At 41.6% G+C, this 20,093-nt stretch overlaps 1 protein-coding gene across 1 annotated transcript in view; it reads left to right on the top strand.

Moving 5' to 3' along the window:
* Positions 1-20,093, top strand: part of LOC117728105 (IgGFc-binding protein-like) — a 35,062-nt gene that overhangs the window by 14,082 nt on the left and 887 nt on the right. Inside the window, exons 20-35 of the mRNA XM_034528829.1 lie at positions 5,919-6,104; positions 6,517-6,938; positions 7,797-7,915; positions 8,197-8,393; positions 8,830-8,968; positions 10,081-10,263; positions 11,084-11,229; positions 13,192-13,538; positions 14,156-14,379; positions 14,799-14,940; positions 15,025-15,361; positions 15,678-15,794; positions 16,180-16,275; positions 17,184-17,379; positions 18,266-18,529; positions 18,628-18,770. Coding sequence (XP_034384720.1) covers positions 5,919-6,104; positions 6,517-6,938; positions 7,797-7,915; positions 8,197-8,393; positions 8,830-8,968; positions 10,081-10,263; positions 11,084-11,229; positions 13,192-13,538; positions 14,156-14,379; positions 14,799-14,940; positions 15,025-15,361; positions 15,678-15,794; positions 16,180-16,275; positions 17,184-17,379; positions 18,266-18,529; positions 18,628-18,770 — 3,258 coding nt within the window. The remainder of the gene's footprint in view (positions 1-5,918; positions 6,105-6,516; positions 6,939-7,796; positions 7,916-8,196; positions 8,394-8,829; positions 8,969-10,080; positions 10,264-11,083; positions 11,230-13,191; positions 13,539-14,155; positions 14,380-14,798; positions 14,941-15,024; positions 15,362-15,677; positions 15,795-16,179; positions 16,276-17,183; positions 17,380-18,265; positions 18,530-18,627; positions 18,771-20,093) is intronic.

The following is a 20,093-nucleotide window of genomic DNA, read 5'->3' as shown; positions in this document are numbered from 1 at the left end:
CGTTTAATGTCGGTCCTCCATTCTCACAGTTGGTCAGTCATGTTTATAAATATGTCCAAATCTAACAGTAATGAGCTATGGTTTTGTCTTTGACACTTCCTTTGTTTTTTTTTACAAGAAATGTGTACCACATCATTTTAAAAACACATATAGAAAATGTTATTAATAACACATCTGAATATATCTGCTCATATAAGCTTATTGCAGCCATATATCAATATTTAGGGTGCTCACATTCCCTGTTTGTACGTAAAATAGTAATGCACTGCAATTCATACATATCCCCCACCATTGTGAGCCAGGACTTGCAAGGCTGCTGAAGAACATCCACAGAAAACTGATCAAACTGAAATGTCAATAACACAAATTTAACCAATACAATTGACCTTTCCCTATTCTATGACTGCTTGTGATATAATCCACATCTCTCAGTAAATTAGTTTCTATTTTGGTCAATTTAAATTTGTTATAACTCATATTATGACTCATTACAAATAAATAGGCCTATTCTTTTATATTAATCATTGGGTAGGATTTTCATATATGCATCTTTTATGAGATTAAGATTTAATTAAGTAAACGTTTTCCCTATTTTTCCAAAATTGGGTGCTGTCCTAAATTGAATCTTATGTTAAATTCTGTTGGTTAAACTAATGGTGTCTTGTGCCGTAAGCTGAGTACCATCATTCTTTTATACTAATTTATGGCTTTATAAATCATAATTTAACTATTAGGATGATTATTATGAGAGTTAGCACCTCCAAATCTGAGGCCATGGTGCTCTGCAGGAAACCGGTGGATTGCTCCCTCCAGGTGGGGACGGAGTGCCTACCGAAAGCGAAGTAGTTCAAGTATCTCGGGGTCTTGGTCACGAGTGAGGGTAAGATGGAGCGGGAGATGGACCTGCAGCAGTAAAACAGGCGCTGCACCGGACCGCCTTGGTGAAGAGGCAGCTGAGAAGGGTTAGGGTTAGGGGGAAGACCCAGAACACGTTCAATTCAATTCAATTCAGTTTATTTTGTATAGCCCAAAATCACAAATTACAAACTCCCCTCAGAGGGCTTTACAATCTGTGCACATATGACATCCCTGACCTTTGACCTCACATCGGATCAGGAAAAACTCCCAAATAATAGAAAAAAAACCTTTCACAGGGAAAAAAGTGAAGAAACAGAGGAGGATCCCTCTCCCCGGATGGACAGAAGCAATCGATGTCATGTGGACAGATGAACAAAGTTACAGAGTTACAACACATTCAATGAATATGACAGAAATGTATGAATAATTAGTAGTAGGCATGGACCAAGATCCAGACCTCCACAATCCATGAAACAGAAGGAGGAAGAGAGGAGGGGGGGCATCGGCAGGAGGCACGTTGGAGGTATATCTCCCAGCTGGCCTGGGAACGCCTCGGGATCCCCCAGAATGAGCTGGAAAATGTTGCTGGTGAGAGAAGCCTGGGTCGGCCTGCTGGGTCTCTGCTGCCACCGCGACCCGACTGGTTGGGATGGAAATGGATGGATGGATAATAATAATAATGCATTTAATTTATATAGCGCTTTTCATAATACTCAAAGACACTTCACATAATTAAAACATCCTAAAAGCTAAAAATAAATAAATAAGAATATCTAAAATACAGGTAAAACAAATAAAACAAATAAATAGGGACTTTGAGTCGCTCGGACCCTGATAAGAAAACAAAAAAACAAACAATCACACATTAAAAGCAGTTCTGAACAGGTGGGTTTTGATTTGCGATTTGAATAACGAAAGATCAGTGCAGTCTCGGATGAGTTTGGGAAGAGAGTTCCAGAGGGAGGGGGCAGATATGGAGAAGGCTCTGTCACCCCACGTCCGGTGCTTGGTCCTATGTGGGATGGACAGGAGATTGGCATCAGAGTAGCGGCGCGACGGGATGGAGTGTGGTGGTGGAGCAGGTTGGTGAGGTAGGAGGGGGCCTGATTATGGAGGGCTTTGTGAGTGAGGAGAAGGATTTTGTATTGGATCCGTTGTGGGACGGGGAGCCAGTGAAGGCTCTGGAGAACAGGGGTGATGTGATCACGGGAACGGGAGTGGGTGAGCAGGCGAGCAGCAGAGTTCTGGATGTATTGGAGTTTGTTTAGGATTTTGGAAGATGTGCCATAAAGAATACTATTGCAATAGTCAATTCTGGAGGTGATGAAGGCGTGGATTAAAGTTTCAGCAGCAGATGAGGAAAGTGATGGGCGGAGACGGGCAATGTTTTTTAGGTGGAAGAAGGAGGTTCTGGTGATTTGTTTGATGTGATGTTCAAATGAGAGGTTGCTGTCAAACATGACTCCGAGGTTGCGGATGTGAGGGGAGGGAGACAGAGTGGAGTTGTCAATGGTTGAGGCAGAAGTTGTGACTGGTTTTGGTGAGAGATTTGGGGCCGATGATGATCATATCCGATTTATCACAGTTGAGTTTGAGAAAGTTGGTTTGCATCCATGATTTAATGTCAGTGAGGCAGTTGGTCAGAGTGGAGTGAGTAGTAGTGGTAATGGCTTTTGTGGAGATGTAGAGCTGGACATCATCAGCGTAGCAGTGGAAGAGGAGACCGTGATGACGTATGATGTTTCCAAGAGGGAGCAGGTAGAGGATGAACAGAAGAGGACCAAGCACCGAACCCTGGGGGACGCCCTGAGACAGAGGAGCAGTGGAGGAGGTGCAGTTGTTGATAAATTGTTGTCTGTTTGTTAGATATGATTTGAGCCAGGAGAGAGCAGTTCCGGTGATGTTGAGGGACGATTCGAGGCGGGAGAGAAGGATGTTGTGGTTGATGGTGTCGAAGGCTGCAGTGAGATCCAGAAGAAGGAGAATGTTGAGGTGGCCAGAGTCTGAGGAGAGGAGGAGGTCATTGGTGACTTTGAGAAGGGCTGTTTCGGTGCTGTGCTGTGAGCGGAAACCAGATTGAAATGGCTCGAACAGATCGTTGGAAATGAGGTGGGTTTTGAGTTGTGCAGCGACGACACGTTCCAGTATTTTTGACAGGAAGGGAAGATTTGAGATGGGCCGGAAATTGCTCATGGTCCCAGGGTCGAGTCCAGGTTTCTTGAGGATGGGGGTGACAGCAGCCAGTTTAAGTGTGTCGGGGACTGAGCCGGAGTTGAGGGAGGAGTTGATTATTGCTATGATGAGTGGAGCAATGGCTGGGAGACATTCCTTGGTGAGAGTAGATGGTATGGGATCCAGAATACAGGTGGAGCTTCTCATTCCTGTTGTGAATGAAGAGAGCTCCAAAGGGGACACAGGGGTGAACTGAGAAAGGGGCTGAGGGGTGAATATGGGGAGAGGGGGTGGAGAAATGGAAAGTGCGGGTGAGGTCTTCAGGTTGCTGTAAATTATATCAATTTTTGTATTGAAAAATGAAAGGAAAGAGTTGCACTTGTCGACTGTAAAGGATTTGGAGGTGTTGTCCCTGGGTTTGAGAAGCTTGTTTATTGTTGAGAAGAGAGCCTTTGGGTTGGAGGAGCCAGCGTGTATGAGGTGTGAGTAGTAGGTGGTCCGGGCTGAGATGAGAGCGTCATTGTATTGTTGAAGGTAGTCAGAGTGGGCTTGGAGATGGACTGTTAAACCAGTTTTCCTGCAGAGTCTTTCAAGCTGGCGCTTACGGGATTTCATGTGGTGGAGATCAGGAGTATACCAAGGAGCTGAGTGAGTGAATGAGACCGTTTGGGTTTTAATAGGAGCCAGCTGATCAAGACAGGAGGAGAGTGTGTTATTGTAGTAATTTACGAGATCGGAGGGATTATCAGACAGTGGGAAAGGGGAGGCCGACATGGTACTGGCAAGAGAGGCTGAAAGAGTTGTCGGGGAAATAGTTTTGAGATTTCTGAAAGATATGTTGCGCTTGGTTCTTGGGATGGGGATAGGGATGCCGATGTCCATGGTGATAGCCAGGTGGTCGGAGATATTGAGGTTGAGGCTGGAGAGCTGAAGTATTGTGAGACCAGTGGAGCAGACCAAATCCAGGATATGACCTCGGCTGTGAGTGGGGAAGTTGATATGTTGTGTGAAGTTGAAGCATTGTAGCAGTTCTAGGAATTCTATGGCAGGTTTACATTCCGTGTCATCAATATGGATGTTAAAATCACCAAGGAGGAGAACGGCAGGTGAAATTGCACAGAGCTGGGTCAGAAAATCAGAGAAGTCAGAGAGGAAGGAGGGGTTTGGCTTGGGGGGGGCGGTAAATAACAGCAATTACCAGAGGAGTCGGACCAGAGAGTTTGAGGGCAATATGTTCAAAAGAATGAATGGCAGGAATGGGAATGGTGGTTGTTTTAATGTCCTCCCGGTGGACAGCAGCAACACCACCTCCCCGCCCCTCTGGACGAGGTGTATCTGTGTATGTGAATCCTGTGGGGGTGGTCTGGTTGAGGGAGAAATAGTCCAGGGGTTTATGCCATGTTTCAGTGAGGCAGAGAAAATCAAGATTACTATCAATTATGAATTCATTCAGAAGGAGGCTTTTGTTATTGAGTGAGCGGGTGTTGAGCAAGGCCAGTTTCAGGTGACGTTGCGTTGTGATAGGCTGTGAGGACTGAGGAAGAGGACGGACATTGGACCAATTCACGTGTGGTTTGTTGTGATGACGTAACGAGGAAGTACGATTGCGACAGGACCACAGGGATGGGATGGAGTTTTGGGACGTGAAGTTGTAGGTGAACATGCGGCCAGAGCCTCTGTGTGAAGGATGGCCTTGGCGAAGTATTCCATGTTGTTTCAGAATGTCCATACAGTCCGGGCGCACATGGTTATCAAAGCCGCGAAGCTCCGACGCGGAGTACAGCGGCGGCATGGTCCGGTGGCGGAGTAGTAGCATTAAGCTAGCGCCAGCCTGTGACCGAGAGCCCGCCGTCCCCGAGATGAGAAGCGATGTGCAGCCCAGGAGAATCAGCGAGATGATCCACAGCATACCAGCAGGAAGACGCCAGCAGTCCGATGAGGAGAGAGTGGTAGCCTAGAGGGGCTACCAGCCCGTTAGCCTGACGATTCTGCCCAGAGAATGGAGGTCCACCTGGTGCAGTGGTGGCTAGCGGAGACCAACCCAGGTCTGCTCACCGCACCGGAACGGAAAGATCCCGGCAGAGTAGACAGGTGGGCTCGTGATGGCTAGCGACGTGGCAGCCAGGGGTGAGAAGACCAGCCGTTCCAGTTGCAGGACAAAAACAACAATTGGACTAAACCCGGAAGTCTTCGGGCTAGCGGGCTAATTACTCTTCTGAGGTTAGTGTTTAAATATATTCAAGGTGCTACTCTTGTGTTTGTGACCACAGAGCTAGCAACCTAAACAAACAGGCAAAAAGAAGTGAAAAACACAAGAGCAAAAATAAAAACGCGAAAACACGAGCGAAAAAATCGAGGCTGCCATCAAGCGGCCATCTTGGATTCCGATTGAGGCCTTTAGACCGATTCTGTTGGATATGTGCCTCTCTGCCAGCTTTTAGATGTAACAAGAAAGAATAAGCGAAAGCCCAACAAAATGAATGAATCTGGTGTCAGTACTGTAGCATATGATCACACAGTGAGCAATGAGAGGAGATTGTTGGGCTGTTTGCTCAGCATGAACCACCATGAGCCTGATGGCTCCATGTTCTTTAAGTCTTTTTTTTTTTTTTTGATGAACTAATAACGATCGTTACATATCTTGATATTAATTAATTATTATTTATTAAATCTGCTACCAGCAACAACGCTACACAGGTGTCGCTTGTCGTGATGATGAGCCTACAGATCCACTGAATGTGCAACTGCCCTCGGCTTCACAGAGATTCACAGAGAGGTTTCAGCCCCAAAACGTCACCGCTCCGATTCACTCTTACCACTCTCGTAGCTTCAACAATTACTCTGCAAGTTCTCACATAACATTGAACATCTTCCGTTTCATCCTCTAGGCATTTCCTCTGTGGGGAAACTGTTTGTTCGTGTTGGCAGAAGTGGAGGAGGAAGGAGGGAGGGAAGCCTTCTCTGTGCACGTGCAGCAGCAAACCAGTAAGGGTGGCACAGTCTCTCGCAGTGTGGAGCTCAAGGTTTACGACGTGGAAATCACCATGGAGATCGGGGTTGTTTGGGAAATCAAGGTACGACTGACATGTTGTGTTGGCCATGTCAAACACATCTGGTAACTTTGTGAACATTGTTTTCTGGTCTTGTGGAAAAACAGCTACGTCTTGATATTATTGTCCATTTGGTTTAAATGTAGATCTTTTCTAAGGATTTCAAATCACCAGCCCTTTGAACTCTTAATGGGTGAACTGTGTTACACTTCTCTGCTGGCTTTATCAAATATTTATATACAAATTACTTCAAGGAACTAGTTATGAAACCGTCAACCACACTGCGTTCGCTGAACATCTCAATAGGTTACGTTTGATTTCTGTGAGGCTCCAGGCAGCAGACTTCAGGAGCAGACACACCTTCATAATGTGCAGCGTCTTCTCAGGTGAGACAGAGCTCATGTGATGAAATACGTTGTACCCCTCTATGTCTCAGGTCGATGACGTCAGAGTCTCCCTTCCTGTGTCACTGCCTGACGGACAAGTGCGAGCACATCAAAATGGCCTCCACATCATCATTGAAACCGACTTTGGTCTGAAGCTGATCTACGACAGTGTTGCGGGAGTGTTCCTACAAATCCCTTCAACCTATCGCCACTCGCCACGCGGCCTCTGCGGCAACTACACCGGAGAGCCGTCTGACAACCAGGCATCCGCAGCGGCAGCTTGGGTCGTGACGGAGGACGACACTGTGTGTGACACGAGCTGCGGCGCCGGTGCCGGCGCTTGCCCCGTGCCGGATGAACAGATGGGCCATAAGGCTAAAACGGCCTGTGACATCATCAGAGCCCAGGGGGGCCCATTCGCAGGTTGCCACTCAACAGTGTCCCCAACTGCCGACTACGACGCTTGTGTCAGGCAAGGAATTATCTCTAATGTCGAAGTGTTGCATTACACAACGGAAGCGTTTTTTGTTTTTTTATGAGATTAATTCAAACTTCAACATATTTTTTTTTTTTTCTTAAATATATTCCGACAGACCATGAATATTAGGTGTAAAAAAAGCGGACCTTTTTTTCCAAGGCGAGGGGGATTTTCCAGAGCTTTCCCACCACAAATAAAGGCATCAACCAATCACTATTATGAATAGTGTTAATGCAAAGTATTTGCATTTGTATTTAGCATTTTCGTGTATTTGCCACGCCACTGATGTGTGAAGGCCTCAACTGTTTTTCCAGCTTGATTGTGAAGTAGGATGTCCTTGTCTTATAGTCCCGGTCTCTAAGCCCCTTTTCAATGCAGCAACAGTAATCTGACTGTAGCATCCATGTATTGTTTTTGCTTATATTTGCACATTTCATATTGCAGTCTTAACACCGGCCGGACACTCTGGGCCAATCAGCTGGCCAGGCCACCGAGAATTATTGAATACTGAATTCCATAGCTTCCACTTAAAAACTTAACCTAATGTACCACACTGTTTTCCTATAAGGATGTGGGATTTTTAACAAGATTTCAGGAGCACTGATGTACATGTTTTACCTGTAATCAGTGGTTTAGTTAATCTGGATAAGCTATTTGCTGTCTGATCCTATGACGGCGTTTGTTTCTTAACCCCTGCGAGAACTTTTGCGGTTAGGGTTATTATTATAATAGAAATGGGAGACAAAACTGCAAAAATAAGATCCAGAACCAGAATGCCTTCACCAACCAGGGGTTTCTGTAATATGACCGTTTCTGGTGTTTGCTGTAATTAGATGAAGGTTTGATTTACAGGGAGATGTCCACAGGCAAAAGGGGCGCCGACATCATGTGTCGTCACATCCAGAATTATGTCACCGCCTGTCAACTTGCTGGCACCAAGATAAGCAAATGGAGGAGCGACAGCTTCTGTCGTAAGTCTCATCCGATTGGCTGATGCTCGCTGTTGCTAAATGTGGCTTATCGTATTGTTTGGATGTGTTTATTCTCCCATGTTGTATATTATGATGGACAGGAGATCTTTTGTTCATCTTTTGCTAATCTAATACGCACAACATAATTTAAATGTGCCAAATAAAAACCTTCAACCTGTGGATTATTAAAAACTGGAACAATTCATGAATTTCAGGCAACAGAAATCCAAACAAACCTCCTCAATACTGAGCCTCCGGGCCTTGCTCTTTTTGTCTTGCAGCTGTGAGATGTCCAGCAGGAAGTCACTATGAGCTGTGCTCCTCCTCCTCCTGCTCCACCTGCTCCTCTCTGCAGAAGTCGGAGCCCTGCCCCGTGTGTCAGGAGGGCTGCCAGTGTGACGACGGCCTCCTGTCTGATGGAGTCCGCTGTGTTCCCATAGAGAAATGTGGCTGCGTGGTGCATGGACAATATTACGGGGTAATCACTATCGTCCACGTCAGCTTCTTCATTGTAATGCGTATTAAGCACAATATGGTAACTTACCAGTCTGTTGTTGGTCCTGGCCAAAGGCGCTCCGGAATTCAGTGGCACAACATACCTGGGTGCGGGTCTAATATTTGGGCGATTGAATTAAATATTTAAAAAGTAATTTTCTATATAATATCATGAATTATTGAAAGGCTATCCCTGAAATTCTTAAAGCTAACCATTATGGGGTGCCAGTGGCATGTGGTGAGGTGGGAAACTGGGTAGGTTCTGCGTTCTGAAAGCAAATAGCACTAGAAAAACAAGATTCAACGATCCCGGGTTATATGACACGTAATTGATATGAAGGTTTATCTTGACAAGACCTTCTATGTTAAGCATACTGGTCGCCATTCATTCTATCTAATGCGTAAGTGACTTCTTTCAGATGGGGAAATCTATATTACTGGGCGACTGTTCGGAGCGCTGTGTCTGCCAGTCTGGAAACTTCAGCTGCAGCTCCACAAGCTGCAACACGGATGAGGAATGTCGCAACAGGGATGGAGCCGTTGGCTGCTACCCCACAGGTCAAATACTTGCTGAGTGACTGTAATCTTTTGGATGGAGTGCTGCTGCTACTTTCGTTAGAAAAGAGTTGGCGACACTGAGCTGGGATTTTTGGTTGGAAGATTAAAATAATCTGGCATCCTCTCGCTGGTTTCTCAAGATTATCAACCTTAGCTTTAATGTTATATGGCTTGTCAAACGTGTGCATTTTTGCATTCGAGTGATTCTGTAAGTAACCCAATTTGTGTTTTGGCTTTGGAAACTGTTTGTAAATCAATTATGTTTTTTTTTTTTGTTGCATGTTTTTGACAGCCTTGAGCAAAATGTGTCTCGTTTCCAGTTTTGAGAGGAGATGCTTTTATTTTGAAGGTGGCTCGTGGAGTTAAAAAGGATTTAATTTAACGGTTACGGAAAATATGTCCGATTTAAACACGAAACAAATGAGGTAAAGGTTTTAGCACTCAACCGAAGAGCCACACACTCTTACGTTGGTTTGGGGAATTATTAATAATACTGAAATCACCAGTCAAGTGCAAGACTAACAATGTCAGGCAAACAAAAGGCCTTCTAGGGTGCTCAGTGCCGTGTGGCGTCACTGGCTGTGGAGACGGGTGCAACACAGTTCAAACTCTCAACCAGTGTTTTTGGCCTGTTGTTAAAGTGACAGCTCAGCCTAAAATATATTTTTGTCCTCTATTTATCGATGTAGATGGTTTTAGTGCGAGTTGCCGGGTGTTTGAGCTATCGGCAGTAGAGATGTCTGACCTCAGTAGTTACATTACTCGGCTTGTAATACTATTTGAACACCACAAGCCGAGTAATGACATTTACACTGGAGAGAAGGCCAGCATCTTTACGGCTGAGATCTCCAACACTCTCCACACTCGCACCAAAACAGAGGGGTGAGATTTGATGAGTCATTTAAATTGGGATAACTGCAAACCTTTTGATTTGAGAGAGAGAGAAAGAGAAAGAGAGAGAGAGAGAGAGAAAAAGTACCTTTTCTTTTTTTTAGACTTGTTTGGTTTTGTATGTTCAAATGTATAACTAATATATCTCTCAACTTGAATTATACATTTTCTAAATAACTCTAAATAATAATGTACCAATGCTGATACTGTGTTTGTTCCAGACCCGTGTGCTGAGGTTAAGTGCAGGGTGAAGGAGCACTGTGAGGTGTCAGAAGGCCATGGAGTGTGTGTTCCTAACTCCAAGGCCTTATGCTGGACCTTCGGCGACCCGCACTACAATACGTTCGACCACTTGAGCTACTCCTTTCAGGGAACCTGCACCTACGTCCTCCTCAACACCACAGGTTCGCTCTTACCTCAACATGGAGATACGAAACAATAAAATTCAACTCTATGTCCAAAGTAGTGCAGCGCATCTTGCGAAGGATGGTGCTGCCAGACACATCTCAATACATCATATTGCAGGTCCTCAGTATATACAGTATCATTACAATATATATATATATATATATATATATATATATATATATATATCATTTGCAACTTATTCATTTAAAGGAAATCAAAAGGCCTCATTACAAACAACCACAGACCAGGTTTTTTCAAATGTTTTGCTACAAATCACAAACATTCTCTTTACCTTGGACATTGACATCCCCTCATGGATCCACCGAGAAATGAGAGGTTTTCTAAAGGGACCCTGGTGCTCTGAGCCACTTCCCCTTTTCTCCACAGGGACTGCCAAAATCAACACAAAAGGAAAGTACCTCTTATAGCTTTAAATGTCTCGGTTATCGCCAATACAAGCATAAAGCCACACCCCTACCTGCAGCCCAGTGCACCAGCAATGCGTAATTTCACAGCATTCAAATTACATGAACGACAAAATGAACATTTAGCATTGCTGCAGTGATCGTTATTTGTTATGGAAGAGATTTATATGATGCATTCGCTGGAAACAGGAATTGCACAAGCACCTGTTCATCTGTTAAGGTAGCAGTTTCTTTACCTCTAGATGGAAGGGATGCTGATGTAGTGCTATGTGATGAAAATGTCCAATCAACCAGCCGACAACTCTAAACTACAAGACCGCATGTGACATAAACCAGTTGTTATAAAGTTGACACTCTGTCTTGCTAGCGTTAATTTTTCGGTCTTCCTAAGGTCTTGACCCCACCCTGCCAGAGGTAACTGTGATCACCAAGAATGAGCTCCGTGGGAAATCTGAAGGCTCCTTTGTGCGTTCAGCCACGGTGGAGATGCTGGGCCACCTCATCACCCTCCCAAACAAAGACAGAGGCGTCATATTGGTGGGTCTGACTTCAATACACAGGAACACCGACAACCTTTCATGCACAAGTCTTAGTTACGCTGGTTATCTGGTTCAATCTTTTTCAATCACACAATTACGAGAAGTGTTTTTTAAGATAGATAGATAGATGGATAGATGGATAGATGGATAGATAGATAGATAGATAGATATATGGATAGATAGATAGATATATGGATAGATAGATATATGGATAGATAGATAGATAGATAGATAGATATATGGATAGATAGATAGATAGATAGATAGATAGATATATGGATAGATAGATAGATAGATAGATAGATATATGGATATATAGATAGATAGATAGATAGATAGATAGATAGATAGATAGATATATGGATAGATAGATAGATAGATAGATATATGGATAGATAGATAGATAGATAGATATATGTATAGATAGATATATAGATAGATAGATAGATAGATAGATATATGGATAGATAGATAGAGATATATGGATAGATAGATAGATAGATAGATAGATAGATAGATAGATATATGGATATATAGATAGATAGATAGATAGATAGATAGATAGATATATGGATAGATAGATAGATAGATATATGGATAGATAGATAGATAGATATATGGATAGATAGATAGATAGATATATGGATAGATAGATAGATAGATAGATAGATAGATAGATAGATATATGGATAGATAGATGATAGATAGATAGATAGATATATGGATAGATAGATAGATAGATAGATAGATAGATATATAGATATATGGATAGATAGATAGATAGATAGATAGATAGACATATGGATAGATAGATAGATAGATTGATAGATAGATAGATAGATAGATAGATAGATTGATAGATAGATATATATATGGATAGATAGATAGATAGATAGATAGATAGATAGATAGACATATGGATAGATAGATAGATAGGTAGGTAGATAGATAGATAGATAGATAGATAGATAGACATATGGATAGATAGATAGATAGATATATGGATAGATAGATAGATAGATAGATGGATATATGGATAGATAGATATATGGATATATATATATATGGATAGATAGATAGATATATGGATAGATAGATAGATGGATATATGGATAGATAGGTGGATATATGGATAGATAGATATATATATATATATATAGATAGATATATGGATAGATAGATAGATGGATAGATAGATAGATACATAGATAGATAGATAGATATATGGATAGATAGATAGATATATGGATAGATAGATAGATAGACATATGGATAGATAGATAGATAAATAGATAGATAGATAGATAGATAGATATATGGATAGATAGATAGATATATAGATATATGGATAGATAGATAGATCGATCGATAGATAGATAGATATATGAATAGTTAGATAGATAGATAGATATATGAATAGTTAGATAGATAGAGATAGATAAATAGATATATGAAGTTAGATAGATAGATATATGGATAGCTAGATAGATAGATAGATGCAGATGTGTATTTAAGTGTATATAAAGTGAAAGCGGTGCAAGGGTTATTGATGTTGTTCAATTGAAGGAGGATCTGTCCAGAGGTGATTTATTATAAAATCTAATTGCAGTTGTGACAGCGGAGCACGTTCTCCAACAGACTGCTTCAGCTCGAAGCATATTTTCCCTAATTAAAGAATGTACGTTGTCTAATAGGATACCATATTTCACTACCATATAGTGCGATTGGTTTAATAACATGCCGTAAATTTATTTTAAGCCCGCTTTTTGAGGTGTAAAATGCCCCTTTCTTTTAGTTCTTTCACAACCAATTCCAAAAATTGCTGTTGATGATATTTCTATTAATGAAATACTTTATTTTTTTTGACTTATATTATTAGCAAGTGGCAGCAGCGCTAAACCATCATCAAACAATAAACATTTGATTTCATTAACCCCCCCCCCCCCCCCTCTCTCTCTAGGTGGATGGTATAAAGAGGACGCTTCCTGTCATTCTTGATGAAGGCAGCATCTCCATAACAGAATCTGGAATCAGAGGCATACTCCAGAGTGATATCGGCATCGAGGTTACTTTTGATTGGTCCACCCTTCTCATGATATCCATCAGCAGCAGTTACTATGGTAACGTCGCCGGGCTCTGCGGAAACTACAACGGCGACAAGGGGGACGATCTGACAACAGCCAGCGGCCACCCAGCTGTTAATGTGACGCAGTGGGCCGGCACATGGAGCATCGAAGACGACGACCCATTCTGTTACCACTACTGTGAGGAGGCGTGTCCTCAGTGCACGGCGGAGGACCGCATCAAGTAATGTTACGCAACATTCAGTTTTATTGGGACTTAATATGTGTAATTTTGTCAGTGTCTGATTTAAAATAGAATATATCAAATTCAGTTCATGAATATTTCTTAAAATAACAATTTTGAAAGGATTATTTTTTTTATCTCACGGACCCCCGTTTGAAAACTACCGTAGTAGAGCATGTTTACACGCTTTAATGTTCAAGAAACACCTTTTTTTCTCATTCTCTCTGACTGAATATACCAGTAAAACTCTCAGTTTTAGCGCCTGTCCCTTCCTGCAAGTATTAGCATTAAAATATACTTTTAGTAACAAAAGTTAGTCATTGTACAGAATGGTCCTTTTCAGAATTATATACATATGATATTCTTGTATTATAATAAGTGATACATTAAAGCTGGTTTGTAACTTTATAAAAAAAGTTTGTAAAAAAATGTCACTATATCCTGACAGTGGTCCATGAAAAATGATAATGGATGTAGTGAAGTGGAAGTTTAGCTTTCAAATGGAACGTAGTACATTTACTCAAGTACATGTACCTTAAAAGTGTACTTAAGTACAGAACTTGAGTAAATGTACTAATTATCATGTAGTGAGCTGACTATAAACCCCTCCTCCTCAGGTACACTGGTCCAGAGTACTGTGGGATCCTGAGCGACAAGAAGGGGCCTTTCTCTGGTTGCCATGGTAGCGTGCCCTTAGCAGAGGTTCTGTCGGGCTGTTTGTATGACGCCTGCATCAATGAAGGACGGCAGGAAGTACTGTGCGAGGCCCTGAGCAGCTACCTGGCAAAGTGCCAGGAAGCTGGAGCATCTGTGTTGCCATGGAGACACCTGGGCAACTGCTGTGAGTTCTATAAAAGTGCATTTATGTAGACTGAAATACTACAGACAGATGTAAAGGCACTCAATGCAAAAAAGATATCAATATATTAGTCTAATTGTATAGCTGCTCTGGTCTGAATACCAATATGACTGATACCCAAGTGGATCCAAAATGCGGATTTCTTTAATTCATTTTGTATTATTTCATGAGCAATCTTTCCAAGTTTTCCATTGGTTTAAGTTATTTAGAAATTCATATAATTCTGGATTAATGCGTGGCATAAATAAATCTGCAAAAAACTGGGATAGAATCATTTTCAAATGGTTGTTTTAAATGTGCTTCGGGCTCCAGAGGTCACCGTGTGGGCACCACCCCTCGTCTCTCCCAGTCCGCCCGTCTCCTAAACGCTGTTGTTGTTGTTGTTGTTGTTGTGCTTTCAGCTGCCGCGTGTCCAGCCCACAGCCAATACAAGATGTGCGGCACAGCGTGTCCCGCCACCTGTGGTCCTCAGCCGAAGATTTGCACTGAGCTCTGTGTGGAAGGCTGTTTCTGTGACCCGGGATATGTGCACAATGGAAAGGAGTGAGTACAAGTTGTGACTAATGTCTTCGATAATTAACTCAGACTGACGTCCTTTTGTTTCCACCGTTGCTCCTTTTTTGTCAGGTGTGTCATCAGGGAGAAGGGCTGCGGCTGTAACCACGACGACCGTTACTACCTGCCGGGTGTGACCTTCTGGACCAACTCGCTGTGTGAGGAGAAGTGTGTGTGTGACGCAGCGACCCAAAAGGTGAAATGCGAGCGGGCCGGCTGTCGAAATGGAGAGAGGTGTGGCGTCGTGAACGGGGTCCAGGGCTGCTACCTAGTCAGCTTTGAGACGTGCATCGCACACGGAGATCCGCACTTCAAGACCTTCGATGGACGCAGGTTCGACTTCCAGGGCAACTGCATCTACCGGCTGGCCGGTGTGTGTGGAGACGCCACGGGCCTCACGCACTTTGAGGTGAGCTGAGCACCAAACGGGGCACCTTGAAGCTGTCCACCACACTTCTTCAATAACGTGCATATTTTAAATACATTTGGATGATGATACTTTTGTACTTTTAAGTGATATTTTAAATACAGGCCTTTCCCTTTTATGTTTCAGGTGATGTTTCTGCTTTGACTTTAGTAAAAGATCTGAATACTTCTGTCTTGTACCTGTACATCTATGTCAAAAGAAGAAAGATTTGTGTCATATATCCTAACTAAATCATCTATTCCTTTACCATTCCCCCTCCTGCCTACGACATGTCCTCTTCACTCCTCTTCTGGTGCAGGTCAACCTGGAGAATAACAACCGCGGCAACAAGAGAGTGTCTTATGCTAAAGTGGTGACTGTTAATGTATATGACAACACGTACACACTGTCAGTGGACTTCCCAGGCCGTGTACTGGTGAGGAACAAACAAACACACACACACACTCACACACTCTGAGGGGTGCTGTGGAAATCAAATGTGGACAGCTCAGTCGAGATCGGATTTTCTCATGGAGACTTTTATTGTGAAGGCTTGTAGCTCTACAATTATTTTGTTTACTATATTAAAAGGCAGCAGAAGAAGCTGAGCACAATGATATTATAATAAATATACATAGTGTTTAAATGAGTGAAGAATGTGAATTGCTGTGCTCACACAAAATGCGGAGCAAACCTTTGCATGCCGTTACTCTTGCGATTGGTTTTAACTTTGTGTCTGTGTGCCCACATGGAAAAAAAAGAACGTTCAAGTCTGATCAGTATTTTGTGTGTGTGTGTGTGTGTGTGTGTATTTTATGCAGGTTAATGGGGTTGAAAACTCCCTACCCTTCTCCAATTCATCGGTCCAGGTACATCGGAGAAACAGACTGGCTGTCCTTGAGACCGACTTTCTGAAGGTATAAACACCAAAGCATCCGCCGTCATTGATAAAGTATCTATCAAACATTTTAGTCAACCTTTGTCTTAACTTTAATGCGATTAGGGCCATCAAAGCATGTTACAAGTACAGCGAGTACCTCAGGAGGTCAACACACTGGTGTTAAGAGCAATTTAGTTACGAACACATTTTGGATCGTGGCCACGTTCTCTTATTCCCAGTGAAACGGATGTCAGAGACGTCTTTAGCTTCTGTCTTGTGACACATGAGCCAGTAAACACCATTGGGTGGTGTGCAGTCACAAGAGGGGACTAGATCACATCCTTTGCATTTGATTGGACGGTTTAAAAGGCTTAGAGTGCACCTCCAGAGGACTGTGGCTCCACACACACCTCCTTGGTCGGTTGATTGATGGACGTCATGATATTATTGGTTGAAATTAGTTGGTACTAATTTATAAAAAAACATTTGGTTTTCCAGGAAGAAAAGATTAATGGAATTAAATATAAAATACAATAAACAATATGTATTCTTTGCAATGTTTTTGCATTCACTACAGGGATGCAGGCTTAATCGGTTTCAACTAATCCCGTTACAAGGCGTTTTAATAATAGGAAGGTGAAAAAGCAAAGCCAATAAGGTGATTATTTCCAAATGTATAGATGATGAGGACTTATCAATTAATGTGTTTACATGGTGTCAAATATCTAAGTTCTAAAATATTTTCAAATTGCTCATTTATGTGCTTAAAGGGAAAGTTTTTAGTTTTTAAACAAGCATTAAGAATGTATAATACACATGAACCGTGTTTAACTCCTTAACAGCATCTCCAGTTCACTGCTGTTGGTCCAGTGATGCGTAGTGGTGCTCCTAATGATACCTGCTAATCTCTGATATAACTTTACTCTATTATTCACATTGTTAAAGGTCTCCTTTGACTTTGCGAGTTCAGTGCGGGTGGAGCTGGCGTCTAGTTATCACAACGCAACCTGCGGTCTCTGTGGGAAGTTCAATGGCGACCCCGCTGATGACCTGGCGTTGCCCAATGGGAAGTCGGCCTCTAGCGCCAATGACTTTGGAGTGAGCCAATGGGTGGCGGACGTGGACGGCTGCTCCCATGACTGTAAGCAGCTGACGCAGTGTTATTTATCGACACCAGTATGCTCTGCATCTTTACAGTAGTGCGTATAAGGGCCACGGTAGCTAAACAAAAAATATTATTATGGAGCCGGGAGAGGTGGGAATATTCTGAGAAACATGTCACAATGTCCAATATTAAAGTCGTAAATGTACCAGAAAAGAAATGGGATATTCTCTGGGATTAAAGTGGCGAAGTCATAGATCTATGAGAAAAACACTTGGTGCTAAAATAAAAAAGAAACCCTTGGTGGAGTCAAAGATGGGAGTTGTAGAGAGTTAGTATTTATTTATGTTAATGAAAGAAATAAGTATATGTATCTTTCAGGTCCTCCTCGCTCAGAGGCATGTAATTCAGACTGAAGTTTTTTTCTCATAAATTTATAATTTCTTTATAGTTTTGCCACATTAAGCTCAGAGAATGCGCATGTTATCTTTCTTGTTAATTTTATGACTTTAGTCTTGTAATTGTTGTTCTATTTTCACCGAATATTAACCCCCTTCCCCAACAATTCAAAAACAAACAAACTATAATGGCCCTAAAACGCCGTCATACTTTCAGACATGCACCTTTCTATAAAAATATATGCACATTTTACACGTCAGTCTCATATCTAAATAAGTCACAATGTCAATCTCTAATTGGAGATGCTTTACAAACAAAGGGCACTATAATCTGCACTTCCATTTACACAATGAATGGATTCAGTTATACGGTTAAAAAAGCATTTATTTAAGCATTGTTATTATTAGTTATCATTCAGGTGCTCACCATCCCTTTGACTGCGTACAGACTTCATCAATGGCAGATGATGTCAGCAGTTTGAGTGGCATGTGATGTGAGCCGTCTCTCGATTGATTTGTGCCGCCAGGTAAAGACTGCGCTCAGCCGCTCCCCCCCAACTTTAAACCACCCGCCTACGCGTCAGTCTGCGATGTCATAACAGCAAAGGACGGACCCATGTCGGACTGCTTACAGCGAGTAGATTCCAAGCAGTATCGCGATGACTGCATCTACGACATGGTGCTTAGCGAAGGCGAGCAGCGAGCAGCCTGCGACATCATCAGTGGCTACGTGGAGGAGTGTCAGAGGAACGGAGGCCGCGTGAAGTCATGGCGGACGAGGAGCCTCTGCTGTAAGCACTCTGGGACGTGGCCGTGCACAGTTGTTCTTGTATTTGTGCGTGCGTGATCTGAGTGCTATTCTGTGTGTGTGTGTGTGTGTGTGTCTCAGGGATGCAGTGTGCCACCAACAGTGTGTACAGTGTCACGGCTCCTGGCTGTCCGATCAGCTGCACCTCTCCATCTCCACCCGCCAAGTGTGAGAGCCCGCCAGGCGAGGGCTGCGTGTGTAACCCCGGTTACCTTCTGAGTGAGGTAATCCTACACACGGGCCCGACCTTCTTCATATACAGTCATATATATATATATATACATGACTTTCATCAAAGAAGGAAGGGACAAGGTTCTCTTCTGGCACACAAACGTTGAAAAGCCTTGAATCAGATGGCTGTTTCATTTATGAAATGCTACACACAGACAACGTTCAGATGAGAGCTAAGTAACAACCAGCTCGTGGCACCACAAGCAGCTTTCTTCAGGGGTGCAAACCATAACCACCAGATGGCTCTGTATATATATAAGATATATATATATATATATAAAAAATATATAAGATATTTATATATAAGATATATATATAAGATATATAAGATATGTATATATATATTTATATATATATAAAATATATAAGATATATATATAAGATATATACATATAAGATGTATATATATATGAATATATACTGTATATGTATAAGATATATATATCTTATAAAGATATATATCTTATAAAGATATATACAGTATATATAAGATATTATATCTTTATATATATATATAAGATAATTATATATGAATATATATATTATATATATTTATATGTATAAATTACAATATATATATATATATATATAAAATATAAGATATATATACAGTATAAGAATATATATAAGAAATATATATACAGTATAAGAATATATATATTAAAAAGATATGTATATTTATAGATATATCATATATATATATATATGTGTATATATAACCATTTCCAGCAGACAACATGCATCCGAGCAACAAGGAGCAGCACGCCTTTAAAGAGGACTGAAATGATTTTCCTCATATAGTCCTCGATAAGCTGTGGCCTGCATTAGGTACATAAAAACATTTCTCTCTGCTATAATAATTTAGATCACCACCCTGAACTTTCTGTTCAAAGGTTTCTAGACCTTGAACCATAATTATTATTAAGCACTTTATAAAAGTGCAGAAGAGCCAAAAGAGTGCCTTGGACTTGTTCCTTTTTTTTAACTTAAGTTAACCCTTGTTTTTGTTTTTCTTTGATAACATTACTTTGTTGTTATTTCTCCTACTCTGTTCTCATTTGAACAGGGTTGGAACGATATGACCACCATCTTTAATACCGCGGTCATATCGTTCCAATTTCATTATCATACAGTGTGCAAATTATCTACGGTATGAAAATAAAAGTAATGTCTACAGTATGTATACACATGTATATACCAAGAAAAATTGAAATTAACTAAATATTAATAACCTTGGCTGAAAACAACAAAAATTAACAAAAACTAAAAAGTATAGCTCTCATAGACACTATCACAATTACATGTGTTGTTTATCC

This window comes from Cyclopterus lumpus, chromosome 25 (assembly GCF_009769545.1).
Source record: "Cyclopterus lumpus isolate fCycLum1 chromosome 25, fCycLum1.pri, whole genome shotgun sequence".
Lineage (NCBI taxonomy): Eukaryota > Metazoa > Chordata > Actinopteri > Perciformes > Cyclopteridae > Cyclopterus > Cyclopterus lumpus.
This window is presented reverse-complemented; position numbering and strand designations above follow the sequence as displayed.